We start from the raw sequence: 20,296 nt of genomic DNA, 5'->3' as shown, positions 1-20,296 counted from the left end.
ATCATCACCCACGCATGCGCACCAGTAATTGGAAGATTAGCTGGTGCGCCAGAAACCAGAAGTTGATTTCTCAGCGCATGCATGCCCCTTGGGCAGCTCCTGTTGCAGCTTGTGGCCCAGACGAATGCGCGCACTCCCTTTGATGTGCTCTGTGCCGAAAAGATTCGCCATCCCTGGACTAGACTCCGAGGAAATCTCTCCTTGTCAAGTGAGCAAAACAGCAGGAGAAGTAGCAATGTGCAGCTTTAGCTTAACCACTTCTTCTTTCAGCCTCTCTATTGATCACTCATTGGCCAATTCAAAAATACAGTGATACCTCGTGTTACGAACTTAATTGGTTCCGGGATGAGGTTTGTAAGGTGAAACGTTTATAAGACGAGACAATGTTTCCCATAGGAATCAATGGAAAAGCAATTAATGCGTGCAAACCCAAAACTCACCCCTTTTGCCAGCCGAAGACCCTGTTTTTGCACTGCTGGGATTCTCCTGAGGCTCCCCTCCATGGGAAACCCCACCTCCCAACTTCCGTGTTTTTGTGATGCTGCAGGGGAATCCCAGCAGAGCAAAAACGGGCACTTTGCTGGCAACGGAAGTCCGGAGGTGGGGTTTCTCAGCGAGGGGAGCCTCAGCAAAATTGTAGCATCGTAAAAACACAGAAGTCCTCAAAACCCCACCTCTGGACTTCCATTGCCACGAAGCACCCGTTTTTGCACTGCTAGGATTCCCCTGCAGCATCGCAAAAACACGGAAGTCTGGAGGTGGGGTTTCCCATGGAGGGGAGCCTCAGGGGAATCCCAGCAGCGCAAAAACGGGCGGTTCGCTGGCAACAGAAGTCCGGAGGCGTGGCATCCCAGTGGCGGCAGCTTGGGTTTGTAAGTAAGGTGAAAATAGTTTGGAAGAAGAGGCAAAAAAATCTTAAACCCCAGGTTTGTATGACGACGGGTTTGTAAGACGAGGCATCACTGTGTAGGCTTTTAATATGTATATATATATGGAGATTGTTCTGAGTTCGGGTTTTGCCCCGTGTAATATTTTGAATGTCTATGCGATGTTTCGGTGAAATCACATTCACCATCATCAGGCTGAAGTTGTAAGCTTCGTGCTGCTGTAAACATAGCTACAGTTACTATATTTACAGCAGCACGAAGCTTACAACTTCAGCCTGATGATGGTGAATGTGATTTCACCGAAGCGTCTCATAGACACTCAAAATATTACACGGGGCAAAACCCGAACTCAGAACAATCTACATACATATACCCGTGAAAATCTACGAAAACAAATATATATATATATATATATAATCCTTTAAGGACCAAAATATTGGAAGGGGAGGGGAAAGGGTGGGATGTTGGGAACAAGAGGAAAACAAGAACCAGTCAGTCTCTCTATTATTATTTTTTTGGCTCCTGCAGCAATCTTCCCATTTTGGGTAATGCCTGTACAGTTGCATTATCTCAGCAAAGCACTTTCTGTTTTGATTGAAAAGACGAGCTCAGATCAGTGCGATGATAGAAAGACAGTTGGTTTTAAGTTCCAGGGTTGGGAAAAGCTTAGGCTTCCTGGAGCTTTTGGCAAGTCACTATGGGGGGTGGGAGAAAGTTGAGTGACGTGTTGCGTTTATTAATTCACTCTATTATTTCCATAAGGACTAGAATCCCTACCGGGGCGTCAGCAAAAGAGCCCAGGAAATAGCTGGATGGAACACCGCACGGTGTCGCTTTGATGCTGGACCTTTGATCTCTAATCGGCCCTAGAGCTTAGGGATCAGGGTTTTTTTCTACAGCTGCCATCACTCATGCTTGAAATGGCTGAATGCCGCGAAGACGCCCCGAGTCCTGCTAAGCCACAGGTGCCTCTCTCTCTCTCTTGTACATCTTTGGCACCGCAAGAAAAACAAAAGTAGGAAGGCTAGCAAGGGAATAACAAGGGTGGGAATGAAAGGAGATTATGGCAAAGGGGGCTTTTGTTGTTGTTGTTTAGGTCACCTTCGGTTAAAAAGAGGGGCACCCCCTTTTCCCCACACACACACAACAGGCAAGTAAGCCCAAATTAAGTTAAAATTCATCTGAGCAGCTATTGTTCTTTCGATACCTGGGCACAGCAGGGAAAAAGCTGAGCCCTACAAGGAATAATTCATGTTTCCCAACAGCAGACACGATGCTGGTGTGGTTTTCCAGCATCCGACCCTCGCTATAAAAAAAAGGAGGCGTTTTTAATGGCTATGTTTCAATGGCTATGGTTATGTTTCCAGTGACTTCCAAAGGCACGGTTATAATGGTATGGAGAACCCAGACAGGCCGAGGGGCTTTGGAAATAATCCTCTAAAGCAGTGATGGCGAACCTACGGCACGGGTGCCACAGGTGGCACGCGGAGCCATATCTGCTGGCATGCAAGCTGTTGCCCTAGCTCAGCTCCAACGTGCATGTGTGTGCCGGCCAGCTGGTTTTTGGCTCGCGCGGAGGCTCCAGGAGGGCGTTTTTGGCTTCTGGAGAGCCTCCGGGAGGATAGGGGAGGGTGTTTTTACCCTGCCCAGGCTCCAGGGAAGCCTTTGGAGCCTGGGGAGGGTGAAACACGAGCCTACTGGGCCCACCAGATGTTGGGAAACAGGCCGTTTCCGACCTCCAGAGGGCAGCCAGGGGGCAGGGGAAGCTGTTTTCGCCCTCCCCAGGCATTGAATTATGGCACCCGAGGAAAGAACGGTTCGCCATCGCTGCTCTAAAGGGGACGAGGAAGTCTTACCGGAATTTCCGAGAGCGGCTCCTCGAAAGGGGAGCGGCCGAGATTCTTTACATTCGGGTCTGTGACAAGGGGCAGTTTGAGCTGTCGAAGGCGGTAACAAAGATCCGTTGAGATCGGACTGCCTTTCGAAGGCTGGTTCCTATGAGACTGGGCTTAAGACACGTTACGAACAAAGAGAGACAGACTTTCCTGTGCGGTGGGTAAGAGGGAAAGCAACATTCATCCTTCGCTAAACTCCTGTCTGCACCGGAAGAAACTTTAAAATTAATTCTCTCTCTCATAGAAAGCCCTGCATAGACCCAGGAGGTCATTCTTTCATTTTGGAGGCCACCAGAATCACTGGATATCCCATTGGTCAGTGCAAGCAAATATTACCCCGTCCTAGGGTGGTGGCCACAGGCGGCCAGGGCCCATTAATCACCTCTGGGGGAGATCAGAGAAAATCACCCCCTCCTTTAAACATCTCACCAGGGATGATATCCAGTAGGTTCTGGAGAACGGGTTGCAGGCATTTTGAGTAGTTCGGAGAACCGCCAAACACCATCTTTGGTTGGCCCTGGAGTGGGGAGGGAATGGAGATTTTGCAGTATCCTTCCCCTTAAGAGGGAGGGAAGAAATGGGGATTCTGCAGTATCCTTCCCCTCAGAAATGGGGAAGGAATGGAGATTTTTCAGTATCCTCCCCCTCAAAAGAGGGGAGGGAATTGGGATTTTATTTATTTATTTATTTATTCGATTTCTATGCCACCCTTCTCGTAAGACTCAGTATCCTTCCCCTGGAGTGGGGAGAGAATGGGGATTTTGCAGTATCCTTCCCCTCAGAAATGGGGAAGGAATGGAGATTTTGCAGTATCCTTCCCCTCAGAAGAGGGAATGGGGATTTTATTTATTTATTAATGTATTTATTAATTCGATTTCTCTGCCACCCTTCTCTTAAGACTCAATATCCTTCCCCTGGAGTGGGGAGGGAATGGGGATTTTGCAGTATCCTTCCCCTCAGAAATGGGGAGGGAATGGGGATTTTGCAGTATCCTTTCCCTCAAAAGACGGGAGGGAATGGGGATTTTATTTATTAATTTATTAATTCGATTTCTATGCCACCCTTCTCATAAGACACAGTATCCTTCCCCTGGAGTGGGGAGGGAATGGGGATTTTACTAATTAATTAATTTATTTATTAATTAGACTTCTCTGCCACCCTTCTCTTAAGACTCAGTATCCTTCCCCTCAGAAATGGGGAAGGAATGGAGATGTTGCAGTATCCTTCCCCTCAGAAGAGGGGAGTGAATGGGGATTTTATTTATTTATTTATTTATTTATTTATTTATTTATTCGACTTCTATGCCACCCTTCTCATAAGACACAGTATCCTTCCCCTGGAGTGGGGAGGGAATGGGGATTTTGCAGTATCCTTCCCCTCAGAAATGGGGAAGGAATGGAGATTTTGCAGTATCCTTCCCCTCAGAAATGGGGAAGGAATGGAGATTTTGCAGTATCCTTCCCCTCAGAAATGGGGAAGGAATGGGGATTTTGCAGTATCCTTCCCCTCAGAAATGGGGAAGGAATTGAGATTTTGCAGTATCCTTCCCCTCAGAAATGGGGAAGGAATGGAGATTTTGCAGTATCCTTCCCCTCAGAAATGGGGAAGGAGTGGAGATTTTGCAGTATCCTTCCCCTCAGAAGAGGGGAGGGAATGGGGATTTTGCAGTACCCTTCCCCTCAGAAGTGGGGAGGGAATGGGGATTTTGCAGTATCCTTCCCCTCAGAAGAGGGGAAGGAATGGGGATTTTGCAGTATCCTTTCCCTCAGAAATAGGGAAGGGATGGGGATTTTGCAGTATCCTTCCCCTCAGAAGTGTGGGGGGAATGGGGATTTTGCAGTGTCCTTTCCCTCAGAAATGGGGAAGGAATGGGGATTTTGCAGTATCCTTCCCCTCAGAAGACGGGAAGGAATGGGGATTTTATTAATTTATTTATTTATTTATTAATTCGACTTCTCTGCCACCCTTCTCTTAAGACTCAGTATCCTTCCCCTGGAGTGGGGAGGGAGTGGGGATTTTGCGGTATCCTTCCCCTGCCCACAGAACTGGTAGTAAAAAAAAAATTGGGTTTTACCCCCTGCGCCTCACCCAAGGTTAATGAAACCTTCCCTCAATCTCCTATCGACCCCAACCCGATTTGGGATTTCCACGTGGGAACCTTTGGTGAGAAGTACAACGCAACAGTTGCTCCTTCCTTTCCCGATCCCAAAACGCTCCGAGTCAAGTAGGTCGAAAGGAACCACCCTCCTCGTCCAAACAAAGAATCCCAGGGGACAGAGTTGTTGTCACAAAATACAAATGGAGTTCTTTTTTTCCCTTTTGTGTGTGTGTGTTTTTGGAGGGCTTCCACACCATGCAGCTCTCTACGCCTTCCTGGGCTGAAAAGCCACGGGTTCCATCGCTTGACTTCAAAGGGGGCGAGGGGAAGAAGGCGGGTGGGTGGACAGACGGACGGACACTCCAACGTCACCCATCACCGCAAGTGAAGAGTCAAGATGATGATCAGGATAATCCCCAAAAAGAGGAAGAAAGGAAGCCAGGTCTTCACAAAGCCTCCTATGCTGTAAGAGAAAAGAGAGATTTCAGAAACAAAAACGGGACGGGAGCCCATAACTCACGGAAGCGCAGCCACGAAGGACCAGGAGTAGGAAAGAGAGAGGAGGAGGGATGCTGAGAATAAGCAGAACAGAGCCAAGGAAAGGAACGTATTAAGCCAGCGGTGTCCAGCCGTGACAATTTTAAGAGCTGCGGACTTCAGCTCCCAGAATTCCCCAACCAGCGTAGCTGGCTGGAGGATTCTGGGAGTTGAAGTCTGCAAGTCTTAAAGTTGCCAAGTTTGGGGACCCCTGATTTAATCTGTAGTGCTGGTGGTAAGTTTCGTCCCTCCCTCCAATTTCCATCAATATAATAATAATTATTATTATTATTATTTTTATTTATTTATTTATTTATTTATTAGATTTGTATGCCGCCCCTCTCCGAAGACTCGGGGCAGCTAACAACAATATAAAAAGACAATGTAAACAAATCTAATATTAAAAACAATCTAAAAAACCCCAATTTAAAGAACCACTCATACATATAAGCATACCATGTATAAATTCTATAAGCCTAGGGGAAAGGGAAATTTCAATTCCCCCATGCCTGATAATAATAATAATAATAATGATCCACTGGAACTTGTGCCAGAACTACCATTTACCAGTGGCAAAGAACTGGTGGGATCATAAGCCCGAAAAAGTGGTCGAAAATGAGCAAGCAAAACTACTGTGGGACTTCCGACTTCAGACTGACCGAATTCTGAAGCATAACACACCAGACATTGTGATCGTGGAGAAAAAGAAAGTATGGATCATCGACATCGCAATCCCAGGAGACAGCAGAATTGAGGAGAAGCAGCTAGAGAAATTAGTGAAATACGAAGATCTAAAAATCGAGCTGCAACGACTCTGGCATAAGTCCGTGAAAGTGGTCCCAGTGGTACTTGGCACTCTGGGCGCAGTGCCAAAGGATCTCAGCGGACATTTGAAAACCATCGGAATTGACAAAATCCCCATCTGTCAATTGCAAAAGGCCGCTTTACTGGGATCGGCAAACATAATTCGCCGCTACATCATGCAGTCCTAGGTGCTTGGGAAGCGCCCGACTGGGGATGAAATACGAAATCCAGCATAGTGATCTCATTTGCTGTGTTGTACTGACATAATAATAATAATAATAATAATAATAATAATAATAATAATAACAACAACAACAACAACAATAATAATAATAATAATTTATTAGGTTTGTATGCCGCCCCTCGCCGAAGACTCGGGGCAGATAACACAATAAACAATGTACAAATCCAATATTAAAAAACAGATTAAAACCCTTTTCATAAAAATTAATCACACAACCCAAGCAAACCATACACAAATCATAGTAGCTAAGGAGAATATCAACTTCCCCAAGCCTGGCGACATAGGTGGGTTTTTAGGAGCTTGCGAAAGGCAAGGAGGGTGGGGGCAGTTCTAATCTCTGGGGGGGGGAGTTGATTCCAGAGGGCTGGGGCTGCCACAGAGAAGGCTCTTCCCCTTGGTCCTGCCAGACGGCATTGCTTAGAAATAATTTGCAATGGGGAAAAAAATTCTACACCACAAGCATCAATGGATCTAAATAAAAACATCTAGGCACAAGGGGGGTAAAATTATCTGCATATTACATACAAGAGACATTTAAGGAGAACCAAGCTCTTGGTTCAAATGCTCTCTCTCTCTTATTTAAAGACACACAAGGAACTGAGTTTTCTACTCACCTTACGTACTTTCCATACAGCAAGGAGAAAAAACAAAGTTTGATCATATTCCAGGATGTACTGTTGTCATATCGCATGAGATTTAAGGCTAGAGCTACATGAGAATGGCAATTGTCACAACAGAGGTTATGCTACAAAAGAGAGAAAATATACAATTGAAGATATTTCTACTTCAAATATCTTCTCTAGACATAATCAGTACTGAGGTTATTATTATTATTATTATTATTATTATTATTATTTATTAGATTTGTATTCCGTCCCTCTCCGCAGACTCGGGGCGGCTCACAGCAACAATAAAACAATGTACAACAAATCTAATAATTTAAAAAACACTAAAAACCCCTTCTTAAGGTTTATGGTTAGGTTAGGTTTATTGGATTTATATGCCGCCCCTCTCCGCAAACTCGGGGCGGCTCACAACAATAATAAAAAACAGTACAGTACACAATACCAAATCCAATGCCCACCCATCCAGTTCCAATTTAAATTAATAATCTCATAAAAACAGTATATATAAAAAACAGGCACACAGTCAATCAATCAACAAAACAACATGGGCAAGGGGGAGGTGTTTTAGTTCCCCCATGCCTGACGGCAAAGGTGGGTCTTAAGGAGTTTACGAAAGGCAGGGAGGGTGGGGGCAATCCTAATCTCAGGGGGGAGCTGGTTCCAGAGGGTCGGGGCCCCCACAGAGAAGGCTCTTCCCCAGACGACGGGACCCGGAGAAGGCCAACTCTGTGGGACCTAACCGGTCGCTGGGATTCGTGCGGCAGGAGGCGGTCCCGAAGATATTCTGGTCCGGTGCAAACATACACACAAACATACCATGCCTAAACTGCATAGGCCCGGGGGAGATGTCTCAATTCCCCCCATGTCTGACGGCAGAGGTGGGTTTTAAGGAGTTTACGAAAGGCAAGGAGGGTGGGGGCAGTCCTCAAGATTAAACTGAAAACTGACCGTGACTCACCATTCGGTGCTTATATTCCTCAGAGGCATCATGTACTGCTGTATCCCAAGCACTGGGGCCACAGGAATAGACTTTGTTGGGATCCAGCTTCCAGTATCTGACAGAAGGGAGTTGGGAAAATCAAAATTATTTCCCGGCTTGGGCCTCATTTGGACATTATCACTTAGGGGATGTGCCTTTTTCCTGCATTATCTTTCCCCGTCAGTAAAACCCAGAGAAAGGAAAAATAAAGCACAACATAAAGACTCACATTTCTTAAGACAACAACTGACAAAAATCTAAACTAGCCAATTACTATTTAGAAACATAGAAGATTGACGGCAGAAAAAGACCTCATGGTCCATCTAGTCTGCCCTTATACTATTTCCTGTATTTTATCTTAGGATGGATCTATGTTTATCCCAGGCATGTTTAAATTCAGTTATTGTGGATTCTTCCTTCCTTCCTTCCCCTTCCTTCCTTCCTTTCCCTTCCTTCCTTCCTTTCCCTTCCTTCTTTCCTTCCTTTCTTTTTCTTTCTTTCTTTCCTTCCTTCCCTCCTTCCTTCCTTCTTTCTTTAGAAACATAGAAACATAGAAGTCTGACGGCAGAAAAAGACCTCATGGTCCATCTAGTCTGCCCTTATACTATTTCCTGTATTTTATCTTAGGATGGATCTAGGTTTATCCCAGGCATGTTTAAATTCAGTTATTGTGGATTCTTCCTTCCTTCCTTCCTTCCCCTTCCTTCCTTTCCCTTCCTTCCTTCTTTCCTTCCTTCCTTTTTCTTTCTTTCTTTCCTTCCTTCCCTCCTTCCTTCCTTCTTTCTTTAGAAACATAGAAACATAGAAGATTGACGGCAGAAAAAGACCTCCTGGTCCATCTAGTCTGCCCTTATACTATTTCCTGTATTTTATCTTAGGATGGATCTATGTTTATCCCAGGCATGTTTAAATTCAGTGACTGTGGATTTACCAACCACGTCTTCTGGGAGTTTGTTCCAAGCATTTACTATTCTTTCAGTAAAGTAATATTTTCTCACGTTGCTTCTGATCTTTCCCCCAACTAACTTCAGATTGTGTCCCCTTGTTCTTGTGTTCACTTTCCTATAAAAACCACTTCCCTCCTGAACCTTATTTAACCCTTTAACATATTTAAATGTTTCGATCATGTCCCCCCTTTTCCTTCTGTCCTCCAGACTATACAGATTGAGTTCATGAAGTCTTTCCTGATACGTTTTATGCTTAAGACCTTCCACCATTCTTGTAGCCCGTCTTTGGACCCGTTCAATTTTGTCAATATCTTTTTGTAGGTGGATGTCAGGCATGAAATAACTGTATAAAGTAGCCAAACAAACACTATGATGCTTATATTGGTTGTCTCAAAAAGTATCCTGCAACTGCTTTTACCATTTTAAATAACAGCCTGGTTGGTTGGTAGTGGCAACTCCTTAAAGATTTTTTTTTAATCTAATAGGTAATAGGTTTCCTAAAAGCACGAACAAAGTCCAAATTTATTTATTTATTTTATTTATTTGATTTGTATGCCGCCCCTCTCCGAAGACTCTCCGAAGAAATTTATTTTTGAGTAGACATGCACAAAATGCTAATCTTGACTTCCCCTTCTTTTATACCAATTTATGGAAGTTTAAAATCTGCAATGTCAGATGTAAGCAGACAGGGCTAATGTAAGAGAAAAACCAACACTTGGATAGATAGAAGAGATACTTGAGATCATGAATTAAATCCAGCTCACTCATTAACAGTAGAAAGCTTGATTAGATCAGAACATCAGATGATTTGTGAATACGAAGAGGTTCAATGTTATGTTGCCTTATTGGTGCCTACTCCGAGAGCCAATTCTAATCTGATTTACTGTCTTCATAACTGAAATATGACATTCATTGTTCTGTTTCAGCCATAAAAATACATTTGCAAATTAAAATGTGGAGGGGGAAATAACACTTACTTTACAGGCTTTCCAAAAGCCATGTTGTCTTCCTAAAGAGGATAGGGAACAAAAGGAAAAGCACATTTCAGTTACTAAATCAGCTATACTTGTGGATAACATTATTCGTTCTGCTTATGTCCTCCAATATTAGTTGCTATTAGTTTACGTTGACCATGTACAGAGGGTGGACAAAAAAACGGAAACACTTGACTTTTGGGCATCATAATGTTTGAACATGTTCAAATCAATCAAAACTTGACATATTTTAATGTTGTTTTTTAATTCTGTTATTTGATATGTTTTTTTAAACTACCTTTTTTTTTTTTACAGATCTTTAAGGAAATTGGTTATAACCTTCTAGAAATGGCAGAGCTCTCAGACTTTCAAAGAGGCCAAAGGTGTTTGGGTTCGGTGAGTTCGGACGAACTTCCTGCAAAGTTCGGCTGAACCCGAACCTGAATGGTCCGTGGCGTCAAAGCTCCGCATCCGGAATCCCATCATTTTTTATTTTTACGGATTTTTTATTTTTATTTATTTTTACGTGAAAGGACCTCCCTTTGCTTGCGCCGCCGCTGTGGCGTCCTTTTTTGTAAAAATAAAAATAAATAAAATTTAAAATCCGTAAAAATAAAAAACGATGGGATTCCGGGGGCAGAGCTTTGACGTCACGTATACTGGCAGGTTGCTAAGCACGCCAAGGTGATCACTTCCTGGATTCCATCCTCCCTCCATTATTGTAGTGCCGCCCCCGGAATCCAGGAAGTGATCACCTTGTTGTGCTTAGCAACCTGCCGGTATACGTGACGTCAAAGCCCCTTCGTGGGATTCCCCAGCTCCTTTTATGCCTCCCTCCCAGCCTCCCGACCGGCCGACAGCTCCCCGGTGTTCGCCTTCCTCCGCCGCCACCGGCGCCTGGCTCCTCCTCCTCTTCTCAGCAGATGACAGCCGGGTAGTGGCTTTCGCGGTGTTCGGCACGAACGCCGAACCGGAGCACAAATTTTTAAAAAAATGCGGGTTCGGCATGCCGAACATTGCAAAATTCAGTACGGACCCGAATTGTGCGGGTTCGGTTCGCCCAACACTATCCAGAACCTGTCAGATACTGACAGGGATTTTACCCCTGCTTGGCAGCTTCAAGATCTGTAAACTCCAGGGTGCCAGCTTAGGGGATTTGGGAAGATGATGATGATGATGATGATGATGATTATTATTATTATTATTATTATTATTAGATTTTTATGCCGCCCTTCTCTTTAGACTCAACTCACAACATGTTAGCAATAGCACTTGTTAACAGAGCCAGCATATTGCCCCCACTATCCGGGTCCTCATTTGACCCACCTCGAAAGGATGGAAGGCTGAGTCAACCTTGAGCCGGTGATGAGATTTGACCCGCTGACCTACAGATCTACAGTCAGCTTCAGTGGCCTGCAGTACTGCCCTCTACCTGCTGTGCCACCCGGCTCATTATAATCTGCTTGTTGCAGAGTTTGATTGGAAGTCCACAACTCTTAAAAGTGTCAAGGTTGGAGAACTCTGTGGTAAAGGAACACATTTCTACTTACAGAGACATAGTAAGGCCCTGCAAAATCTCGGATGACTCCTGTAGAAGTGCAAATGCCCATGTGGCCAATGATTGGGAAGAGCCACCTGTAGAAAGAAGAAAAGCATCACAAGAGCCATTTCGTTCTTCACATTAAAAAAACCCCCACAACACCTGTATTCAAGAATCTGTAGAAGTGGTTGGGCATGGTCACACTGTACTGTATAGAACTGAAAACAGAAAATAAATAAAAAGAAGTGAAATATGTTTGCTCGTAACCAAGAATGTATCCTTCTATCTGCAAAACTATATCTCAACTCCCTTGCAAATCCTGTTTCCATATACAAGTGTTCCCTCGATTTTCGCAGGGGATGCGTTCCGAGACTGCCCATGAAAGTCAAATTTCCGCGAAGTAGAGATGCAGAATACACCATTTTTGGCTATGAACAGTACCACAAGCCTTCCCTTAACACAGGAGTCCACAAACTTGGGAACTATGCTGGATGGAGAATTCTGGGAGTTGAAGTCCACAGTTCCCCAGTTTGAAGACCTCTGCCTTAACACTTTAAACCCTTAAATTACCATTTCCTATTCCCTTAACAACCATTTACTCACCATTATTACTGGTACTCACTATTGAATAAGACACTTAGTGATCCTGATATTTATAAACATAATTATTTATTAACAATAATTATTATTTTTGTTATTTATTCGCAAAAAGTATTAGTTTGGCGATGACGGATGACGTCATTGGGCGGGAAAAAACGTGGTATAGAAAAAAACCCGCCAAGTATTTTTAATTAATATTTTTTGAAAAACCGTGGTACAGGCTATTTGCTGGCTGGGGAATTCTGGGAGTTGAAATTCAAATATCTTCAAGTTGCCAAGGTTGGGAAACACTGTGTTAGACATCAACTCCTCCCGTCCTTAATGTTCTTCATTTTTACTAGTTGCATGCGTTTGAATATTATTATTATTATATTATTATTATTATTACTACTATTATTATTATTATTATTATTATTATTATTTCTAACACTCTTTTTTTCAAATTTTTGACTTTTACTAGTATCCCGTATCTGAATATTATCATATCTTGACTTGACAAAACAAATAGATAAAATAAATAAATAAGGAAATCTAATAAATCTACAAATGTTAATAATAATAATAATAATAATAATAATAATAATAATAATAATAATATAACCTTGTTTACCAAACCGGCAGGGGGAGCTGGGGGGGCGCGCCCCCGCGAGGGAGAGAAGACGAAGGCTGCGCCGGGGGTCTCCTGCCAAAGCAGCAGGGACTGCGGACTCCCCGACCCATCATCCCCAACCCCGACTCGCTCCCCCCACCCCCGGCACCCGACTCGCTCACGTGAGTACGGGGATAGGCGTCCACACGACGCAGTAGGGGAAACGGCTGCGCTCCGGATCCAGCGCCCCTCCGAGGGACCCGCCGACCCCGACCGCCACGGTGCCGTGGAACTGCTTCATCTTCCCTTCCTCGGACTCCGCTTCCTCCATCACCGGGAGGAAGGGGAGGAGTGGCTGTCCCTGAATGACATCACTTCCTGGGGACGGGCATCCCGCTTCCGGACCACGGGGAGAGGGGGCGGGGCCGGCGCTGCCTGGGAGATGGGCGTCGGGGATGAGAGGGGGCGGGGTCTAACTCTGCGTCCGAAAGGTGGATACGTAGCTCAAGAGATGGAGATCGGTTGCTATAGCGCCCCCTCCCAAAAATGGCGTTTGTTTTTCGTTTCTCATCCCAGAAGTTTCAGTTCTGTTTTGAAGTTCCGAATAAAGAAACAAAAGTAGATGATAGACAGACAGACAGAGGATAGGTAGGTAGATAGAAAAGTAGAGAGAGACAGACAGATTGATAGACATGGTAGACAGTAGACAGGTAGATACAAAAGTAGAGACAGCTAGACAGACAGACAGATTGATAGACAGGATAGACAGTAGATAGATAGGTAGGTAAGTAGGTAGGTAGGTAGAAAAGTAGAGACAGATTGATAGGCATGATAGACAGTAGATAGACAGACAGACAGACAGATTGATAGACATGATAGACAGTAGATAGATAGGTAGGTAGGTAGGTAGGTAGACAGATTGATAGACATGATAGACAGTAGATACCGTGTTTCCCCGAAAGTAAGACAGTGTCTTACTTTCTTTTTACCCCCAAAAGCCCCACTACGTCTTACTTTCGGGGTATGTCTTACATTGGAAAAAAATTGAAAGGGGCATCTCCCCAGAGTCCAGAAGGGCAGCCGCGGGACAGGAGCCTCGTGAGCCCTTTTCCAAGTTCAACCTCAGGGCTCCAAGCGGTGTGCACGCGTGGAGCCACAGACGCGTGTCGGGGAAGCGTGTGTCTGGACGGGAGCAGCCGCTCTGCGCAGTTGGGCAGCCCCACCTGCCTGCCGGAAAGGAGGCGGGCGAAGGAGGGCGCAGCTCCGGCCGCTCGCCTCGGAGCCGGTCGGCCTCACTGGCCGCTTGCAGCCGAGCCTCGGCAGGGGAAGAGGCGGTGGTGCCGCGGCGAGGCGAAGGCAAGGGGCGCGCGGGGAGCTTGGAAGCGACGTCATCGGGCTCCCCCCCCGGCAATACCCCCGTGTTTCCCCGAAAGTAAGACATATGTCTTACTTTCGGGGTACGGCTTATATTAGCTGACCCCCCTGAAACCCCCGATATGTCTTACAATTGGGGGTGTCTTACTATCAGGGAAACAGGATAGATAGATAGATAGATAGAGAGAGAGAGAGAGAGAGAGAGACAGACAGACAGACAGACAGACAGACAGACAGACAGACAGACAATGAATGGATGCCTGGATGGATAGATGAATGAATGGATAGGTGGATAGACTGATGAATGGGTAGGATAGAGCAGTGTTGCTGACTGGGGAATTCTGGGATTTAAAGTCCAAATATCTTCAAGTTGCCAAGGTTGGGAAACACTGGGATAGAACACCCGTCCTAAAATTTGGCAATTTTGTGGACTTCAATTCCCAGAATTCTGGCTGGCTGGAGAATTCTGGGAGTTGAAGTCCACAAGTCTTAAAGTTGCCAAGTTTGAAGACCTCTGGGATAGATTGATGGATAGACAGATGGATGCATAGAGATAGAGATAGGCAGATGTAGATAGATGTAGTTGAATGATGGATGAATGGATTAGATATAGATGGATGGATGGACAGACTGACTTTATTGCCCAGTTGCCTGCCTTTTGGGGGTGGGAAAGCATGTTTGGAACAACCATGACGTGGATGACTGAGGATTTCCCATAGATACCTAGCGCGTGGTGGTACAGGTAAGTCCTTGACTTACATTTCATTTAGTGGCCTTCCAAGTGACATACGACCACTCTTCACACTTACGACCTTTGTAGCATCCCCATGATCATGTGATCAAAATTCAGATGCTTGGCAACCAGTTCATCCTTTCTGACAGTGTTTCGGGGTCATGTCAACTTTTGTGACCTTTTGACAAGCAAAATCAATGGGGAAATAAATTTCACTTAAAAACCATGTTACTCTAGTTATTCACTTGATGCTTTTCTTTTTTCTACAGGTGGCTCTTCCCGATCATTGGCCACATGGGCATGTGCACGTCTACAGGAGTCATCCGAGATTTTGCACGGCCTTACTGTGTAAGTAGAAATGTGTTCCTCTACCACAGAGTTCTCCAATCTTGACGCTTTTAAGAGTTGTGGACTTCCAACTCCCCAAATTCCCTAAGCTGGCACCCTGGAGTGCACAGATCTTGAAGCTGCCAAGCAGGGGTCAAATCCAGCAGGATCTGACAGCTTCAGTAGCAGAAAGTTTGAGAAGTTTGGAGAGCTGGCAAATCCCACACATGCTCTCAGTGTACATAAAAGTTTTGTAAGTGGAAAATGGTTCTTGAGAAGAGGCAAAAAAGTCTTGAACACCCAGTTCTTATCTAGAAAAGTTCGTAAGTAGAGGCGTTCTTAGGTAGAGGTACCACTGTACTACATCTGTAAAGAGGACGTCACTGTACTACTGGTTCTAATAGTACATACTTCAATACGACTTAAGAGTACATTCTAGTATCTGTATTACAGCCAATGTAATTCTGGTAATCTCTCATTACTATTACCCGTACTTAACAACAAAGCCATTTGGGCGTCCAAGCACTCTTAAGTACAGCGGCTGAGAACAATGGTATCCACTATCAAAAGTTTGTTTACCTTATTGAGCATTCAAGTAACAGGGACAAAAGACAACCCAATTCCGTAACACTATTTATAGATATACAGTATGAGTAAATACTGTGTACATGTGTGTGTAAATACAAGATAAAGTTAGGCTGTAGAAAGTGGTGTTCTATAAAGCTATAGAACTTTGAATGTAGCTTGGAAACTACTTCAAAGTACTGACTCAAGCAAGCAAACTGTACACAATGAACAGCTTAATACCGTATGTGTAACTTTTAGCCCCTCTGAATCATGTTTGGTTGTACCTGATCATCTAATCCAGTGTTTCCCAACCTTGGCAACTTGAAGATATTTGGACTTCAACTCCCAGAACTCCCCAGCCAGCATGTGTTGGCTGGGGAATTCTGGGAGTTGAAGTCCAAATATCTTCAAGTTGCCAAGATTGGGAAACACTGATCTAATCAATAGGAAATGAAAATATTTATACTGTGCTTTTCACATACAATGACATTCAAATTCACACGTCTCAACTAGAGAGGATCGATACTCAATGATACATTTAGAAATTTTAAAAAGCCAATAAAAGACTTAGCTTTTATAAGCAGGAAACTGTAGTTTTTAAAACTTTTAGTGGTGGCGACTGGCATAAACTCTTATTGGGCAAGAAATACAACCAACAATAAGTTCATTATTTCTATGTAGCCCAGATGCAGCTTTTAAATGGACAACTAGAAATGGGGAATAAGTTTTAACAAAAATCTTTTAAGGGTTATTTATGCCAAGCTGGATGATTGGACATTAGATAACGTATATGAAATTAATAATGATCTCGTTATAAAACTTTCAGGAGATAAGCACGAGATTCAAACTGTCTCAAAAATAGAAAGACACCCAAACTAGAACAAAGTAACGTTTAATTGCTTAATCCTTTCTCTTCCAGGAACCAAAAAAACAGAAACGTGCCACTCTGAGTAACAACACCACAACAACAGAAGTCTAAGGCTGTTTCAGGAAGAATATCTTACTTGGAACGCCCGAAAAGTTATATAAAGTAACCGCTTTACCAATAACCCAAATGAAAAATTTCCTTTATAACTATTGTACACCGGAGCAATTTCACTGCTAATTATAAAAATAGCTTCATTGGTATGCTCCCTGGAAGGCGTCTTCAGGGACCTCTCGCAAGGTCTTTCTCCCAGCTGATTGGATCTTTCTATGGATGAAAAACTCACCTTGCCACAACGCGCTACGAGTCCGCGAGTTCCTGGACAAACACCAGGTGCCAACGCTGCCCCACCCCCCTTATAGTCCTGACATCGCCCCAGCAGACTTCTTTTTGTTCCCAGCCCTGAAAGGAACCCGTTTTTTGTCCATAGAAGAGATCCAATCAGCCGTGACGAAGACCTTGCGAGAGGTCCCCAAAGATGCAATCCAGGGGCCGTACCGGTTATGGCAGAGTCGCTGGAAAAAATGTGTAGAGGCCCAAGGTCAGTACTTTGAAGAATTTTAAGTGTTTGTGCAAATCTGTTCAATAAATTACTTTTAAAAAATTGCATTACTTTTGGAACGCACCCTGTACTTTCACTTCCAACTGAATAAGCCATAGAAGGCAGGAATGATCTCACTGGCCCCATCACCAGTGCATCCCGAGTTGTGTGGACAGTACTGAAGTAATTCTCTGTTCTAGAAAAATCCGTAATGGCATAATCTGCTAAGGGCTGATTTTCTTAAAGATGAGTGTCTTCACCTGTCATGCAATTCCTCCCAAGAGATTTGGTTAAGACACGTGACTTTGCCGTACATCTTTTCCACCTTCGCTTAAGGAAAGAAGGCTACAGCATGAAAATAGATGAGAAAGGACGTTCCGGTAGATTTCTTTAGGGTTTAATGGCAAAGAAAGGAATAAAAAGAACTGTGTAGTAGAGGTCGCAGCAGCAATAGGGAAAGAGGCGGCTTTTATCCCAAATCTTTGACCAGTTCATTATTGTATTGGTACTACAGTGTTCCCTCGATTTTCGCAGGTTCGAACTTCGCGGAAAGTCTATACATCGGGTTTTCAAAAATATTAATTAAAAAATACTTCACAGGTTTTTTCCCTATACCATGGTTTTCCCCACCCGATGATGTCATATGTCATCGCCAAACTTTCGTCTGCCTTTAATAAATATTTTTTTTAATAAACTAATAAATAAACACGTCGAGTAATAATCTGAATGGTTGCTAAGGGAATGGAAAATTGCAATTTAGGGGTTTAAAGTGTTAAGGGAAGGCTTGTGATACTGTTCATAGCCAAAAATAGTGTATTTACTTCCGCGTCTCTACTTTGCGGAAATTCGACTTTCGCGGGCGGTCTCGGAACGCATCCCCTGCGAAAAACGAGGGAACGCTGTATATAGCTGTGTTGACGCTTGGTCTCCCATCAGCAAGGATCTTTTTTTTTCCCACCAAACACCCCGCTCCTTATCCACCGAGAGATGGGAACTTCAGTTATTTTGGGGGAAAAGAAAGTAAGTTGTCCCAAAGCGGCTATATCATACATATATAATTTTACTTGCTCATGTTATATAAGCCGCCGAGTTTTGTGCTGTAGCTTCTCACCGTTAGAGTGTTCTTTTGGCTTCTTCTATGTGCAGACCAGATGGGTACCAACCAGAATGAGGCTCTGTGCCCCAAACCAGATTGCCGTACTTCCCTAACCATGTTCACCGAGGGATCCCAGGTATTTAGCGACTTTTCTCCTGGTTGTGTTTGTTGTAATCATAGGTTTATGGGCACTGAAATTCGGGGATAAGATATTACTGGAGAGTGATGTTTTAAGCCTAAATCGTGTGCTGAATAAAACCTTAATTCTTCCTCTATGGAAAGGCAGCAAAGTCCAGGCTGAGAAAGCATCCTGCAGAATCATGACCATGTATGGAAAGCATTTAAAGAAAACCTATAGAACTTCCATATAAGGAAATATATGCCTCACTCATTCCTTTCCAGGGAAAAGGCAAAGAATGTAGCTTCCGTTAATTACCTATAGGGAAGCCACAAGAGAAGCTTGCCTTATATGGTGCAAGAGTGAATAGTAGTTGGAGGATGGCTTAATGTATGTGGCGTTCGCGAATTGGTTATTCTGTACCACATGTCAGAGAAGTGAAACACAATAAAAAGGAGAGATCTTGATTCATTCGAGGTCGCCTCATTGAGAAAACTTTCTCTGTCGCTTCATTCTGATGTGGCAATCATGGCATGCTGTGCCTCCCTAGAGGGCGACCCACTGAAGGAGGGCTGCATGCCTTCATGTGTTTTCGAGATGTGTACACATGTTCACCGGCTGGTGTGTGTGTGTGTGTGTGTGTGGGCTGAGTTACAAACTCGCGGCATGGTTAGGCAAGCTGAATTTCGGAGACGGAGACCGCGGCATCGGACACCATTCCATAATCCCCGCCCTAGTTTACATTTTATTGAGTTTTCAACAACCTCTCTGCCAAACACACGCACGTAGGCAATGCTTCCCAACCGTCCAGCCAGACCGGACGAAGGAACGGGTTTAACCAGTTGGACACTGCTCACAGACAATGTGGAGAAGGAAATACCAGCATTTGCTGGGAGGGCAAAAACTCAACAGGCCACGTTACCATGCTGCTTAATAGTAGAACAGGGGGGTGGGGAAGGGAGAATTTGTAGCAGCAGTCAAAACCACAGTCACTTCTGCCGCTCGCTGGCATATCCCATTCTGTGCATAGTGTGAAACAGTGCAGTCTTTCCAAAAGTTCAAATGGAGCAAACTAGATTTCCCTTCAAACAAAACCAAAAAAAAAATGAAACAAAAAAAAAATAATAAAGAAGGAGAGGCCATTTAGCTTTAGCTGGTCCGGCAGTGGACCTGATTCTCAGAGCTGTCTTCGTCGTCCGAGCCTCCAGAGCCACCGCCAGTCATTCCCGTGATCCGGTAGCCCATGTTCATCAACATCACCTCCAAGGGGTCGGCGTTCATGCGCTTCTGGTTGGCCTGGGAAGCGCCTTCCATGTCTTCCACCACTCGCCCGTTCAAGGCTTCGCTCTGCGAGACAAAAGGGGGGGGGGGGCGCGTCAGGATTTATTTATTTATTTTATTTATTCATTTGTCCAATAGACAAATACATAGGAAGAAAAATAGACATGTAGTAATATACAACTCCCCCCAGAGATTAGAACTGCCCCCACCCTCCTAGCCTTTCGTAAGCTCCTTAAAACCCACCTCTGTCGTCAGGCATGGGGGAACTGACTTTTTCCCTCCCCCTAGGCTTATAAAATTTATGCATGGTATGTCAGTATGTATGATTGGTTTTAAATTGGGTTTTTTAAAATTAACTTAAACATTAGATTTGTTTTACATTGTATTGTTATTGCTGTGAGCCGCCCCGAGTCCGCGGAGAGGGGCGGCATACAAATCTGATTAATAAATAAATAATAAATAAAGTATGTTTGGTTTTTATATTAATGGGTTTTTAATCATTTTTAACATCAGATTACTATTGTACGCTGTTTTTATTGTTGCTGTAGCCACCCCGAGTCTGCGGAGAGGGGCGGCATACAAATCCGATAGATAGATAGATAGATAGATAGATA

The 20,296-nt window shown here is 44.1% G+C and overlaps 2 protein-coding genes across 2 annotated transcripts in view; both read right to left on the bottom strand.

Moving 5' to 3' along the window:
- Positions 1 to 4,036: 4,036 nt before the first annotated feature.
- TMEM222 (transmembrane protein 222) lies at positions 4,037 to 13,078 on the bottom strand. The gene is made up of 6 exons (XM_070764081.1): positions 12,903 to 13,078; positions 11,542 to 11,626; positions 9,995 to 10,026; positions 8,050 to 8,146; positions 7,080 to 7,210; positions 4,037 to 5,343 (listed from the first exon to the last, which is right to left on the bottom strand). The coding sequence occupies exons 1-6, from the start codon at positions 13,049 to 13,051 to the stop codon at positions 5,256 to 5,258; spliced, it is 582 nt and encodes a 193-aa protein (XP_070620182.1). The 5' UTR covers positions 13,052 to 13,078; the 3' UTR covers positions 4,037 to 5,255.
- A 6,055-nt stretch (positions 13,079 to 19,133) lies between these two features.
- WDTC1 (WD and tetratricopeptide repeats 1) overlaps positions 19,134 to 20,296 on the bottom strand; it is a 49,381-nt gene continuing 48,218 nt past the window's right edge. Inside the window, exon 16 of the mRNA XM_070764100.1 lies at positions 19,134 to 19,748. Coding sequence (XP_070620201.1) covers positions 19,551 to 19,748 — 198 coding nt within the window. The 3' untranslated portion in view covers positions 19,134 to 19,550. The remainder of the gene's footprint in view (positions 19,749 to 20,296) is intronic.

This window comes from Erythrolamprus reginae, chromosome 11 (assembly GCF_031021105.1).
Source record: "Erythrolamprus reginae isolate rEryReg1 chromosome 11, rEryReg1.hap1, whole genome shotgun sequence".
Classification (NCBI taxonomy): domain Eukaryota; kingdom Metazoa; phylum Chordata; class Lepidosauria; order Squamata; family Dipsadidae; genus Erythrolamprus; species Erythrolamprus reginae.
The sequence above is the reverse complement of the archived record's forward strand: the minus strand, read 5'-3'. Positions and strand labels throughout refer to the sequence as shown.

Excerpts from the sequence above, each read along its gene's own strand:
- TMEM222 (XM_070764081.1), bottom strand. The coding sequence starts at position 13,051 with ATGGAGGAAGCGGAGTCCGAGGAAGGGAAGATGAAGCAGTTCCACGGC. Across the intron at positions 10,027-11,541 it reads CAGGGCCTTACTATGTCTCT|GAAGACAACATGGCTTTTGG; the intron begins GTAAGTAGAAAT and ends TATCCTCTTTAG. Across the intron at positions 5,344-7,079 it reads CTGTATGGAAAGTACGTAAG|CATAGGAGGCTTTGTGAAGA; the intron begins GTGAGTAGAAAA and ends TTTCTCTTACAG.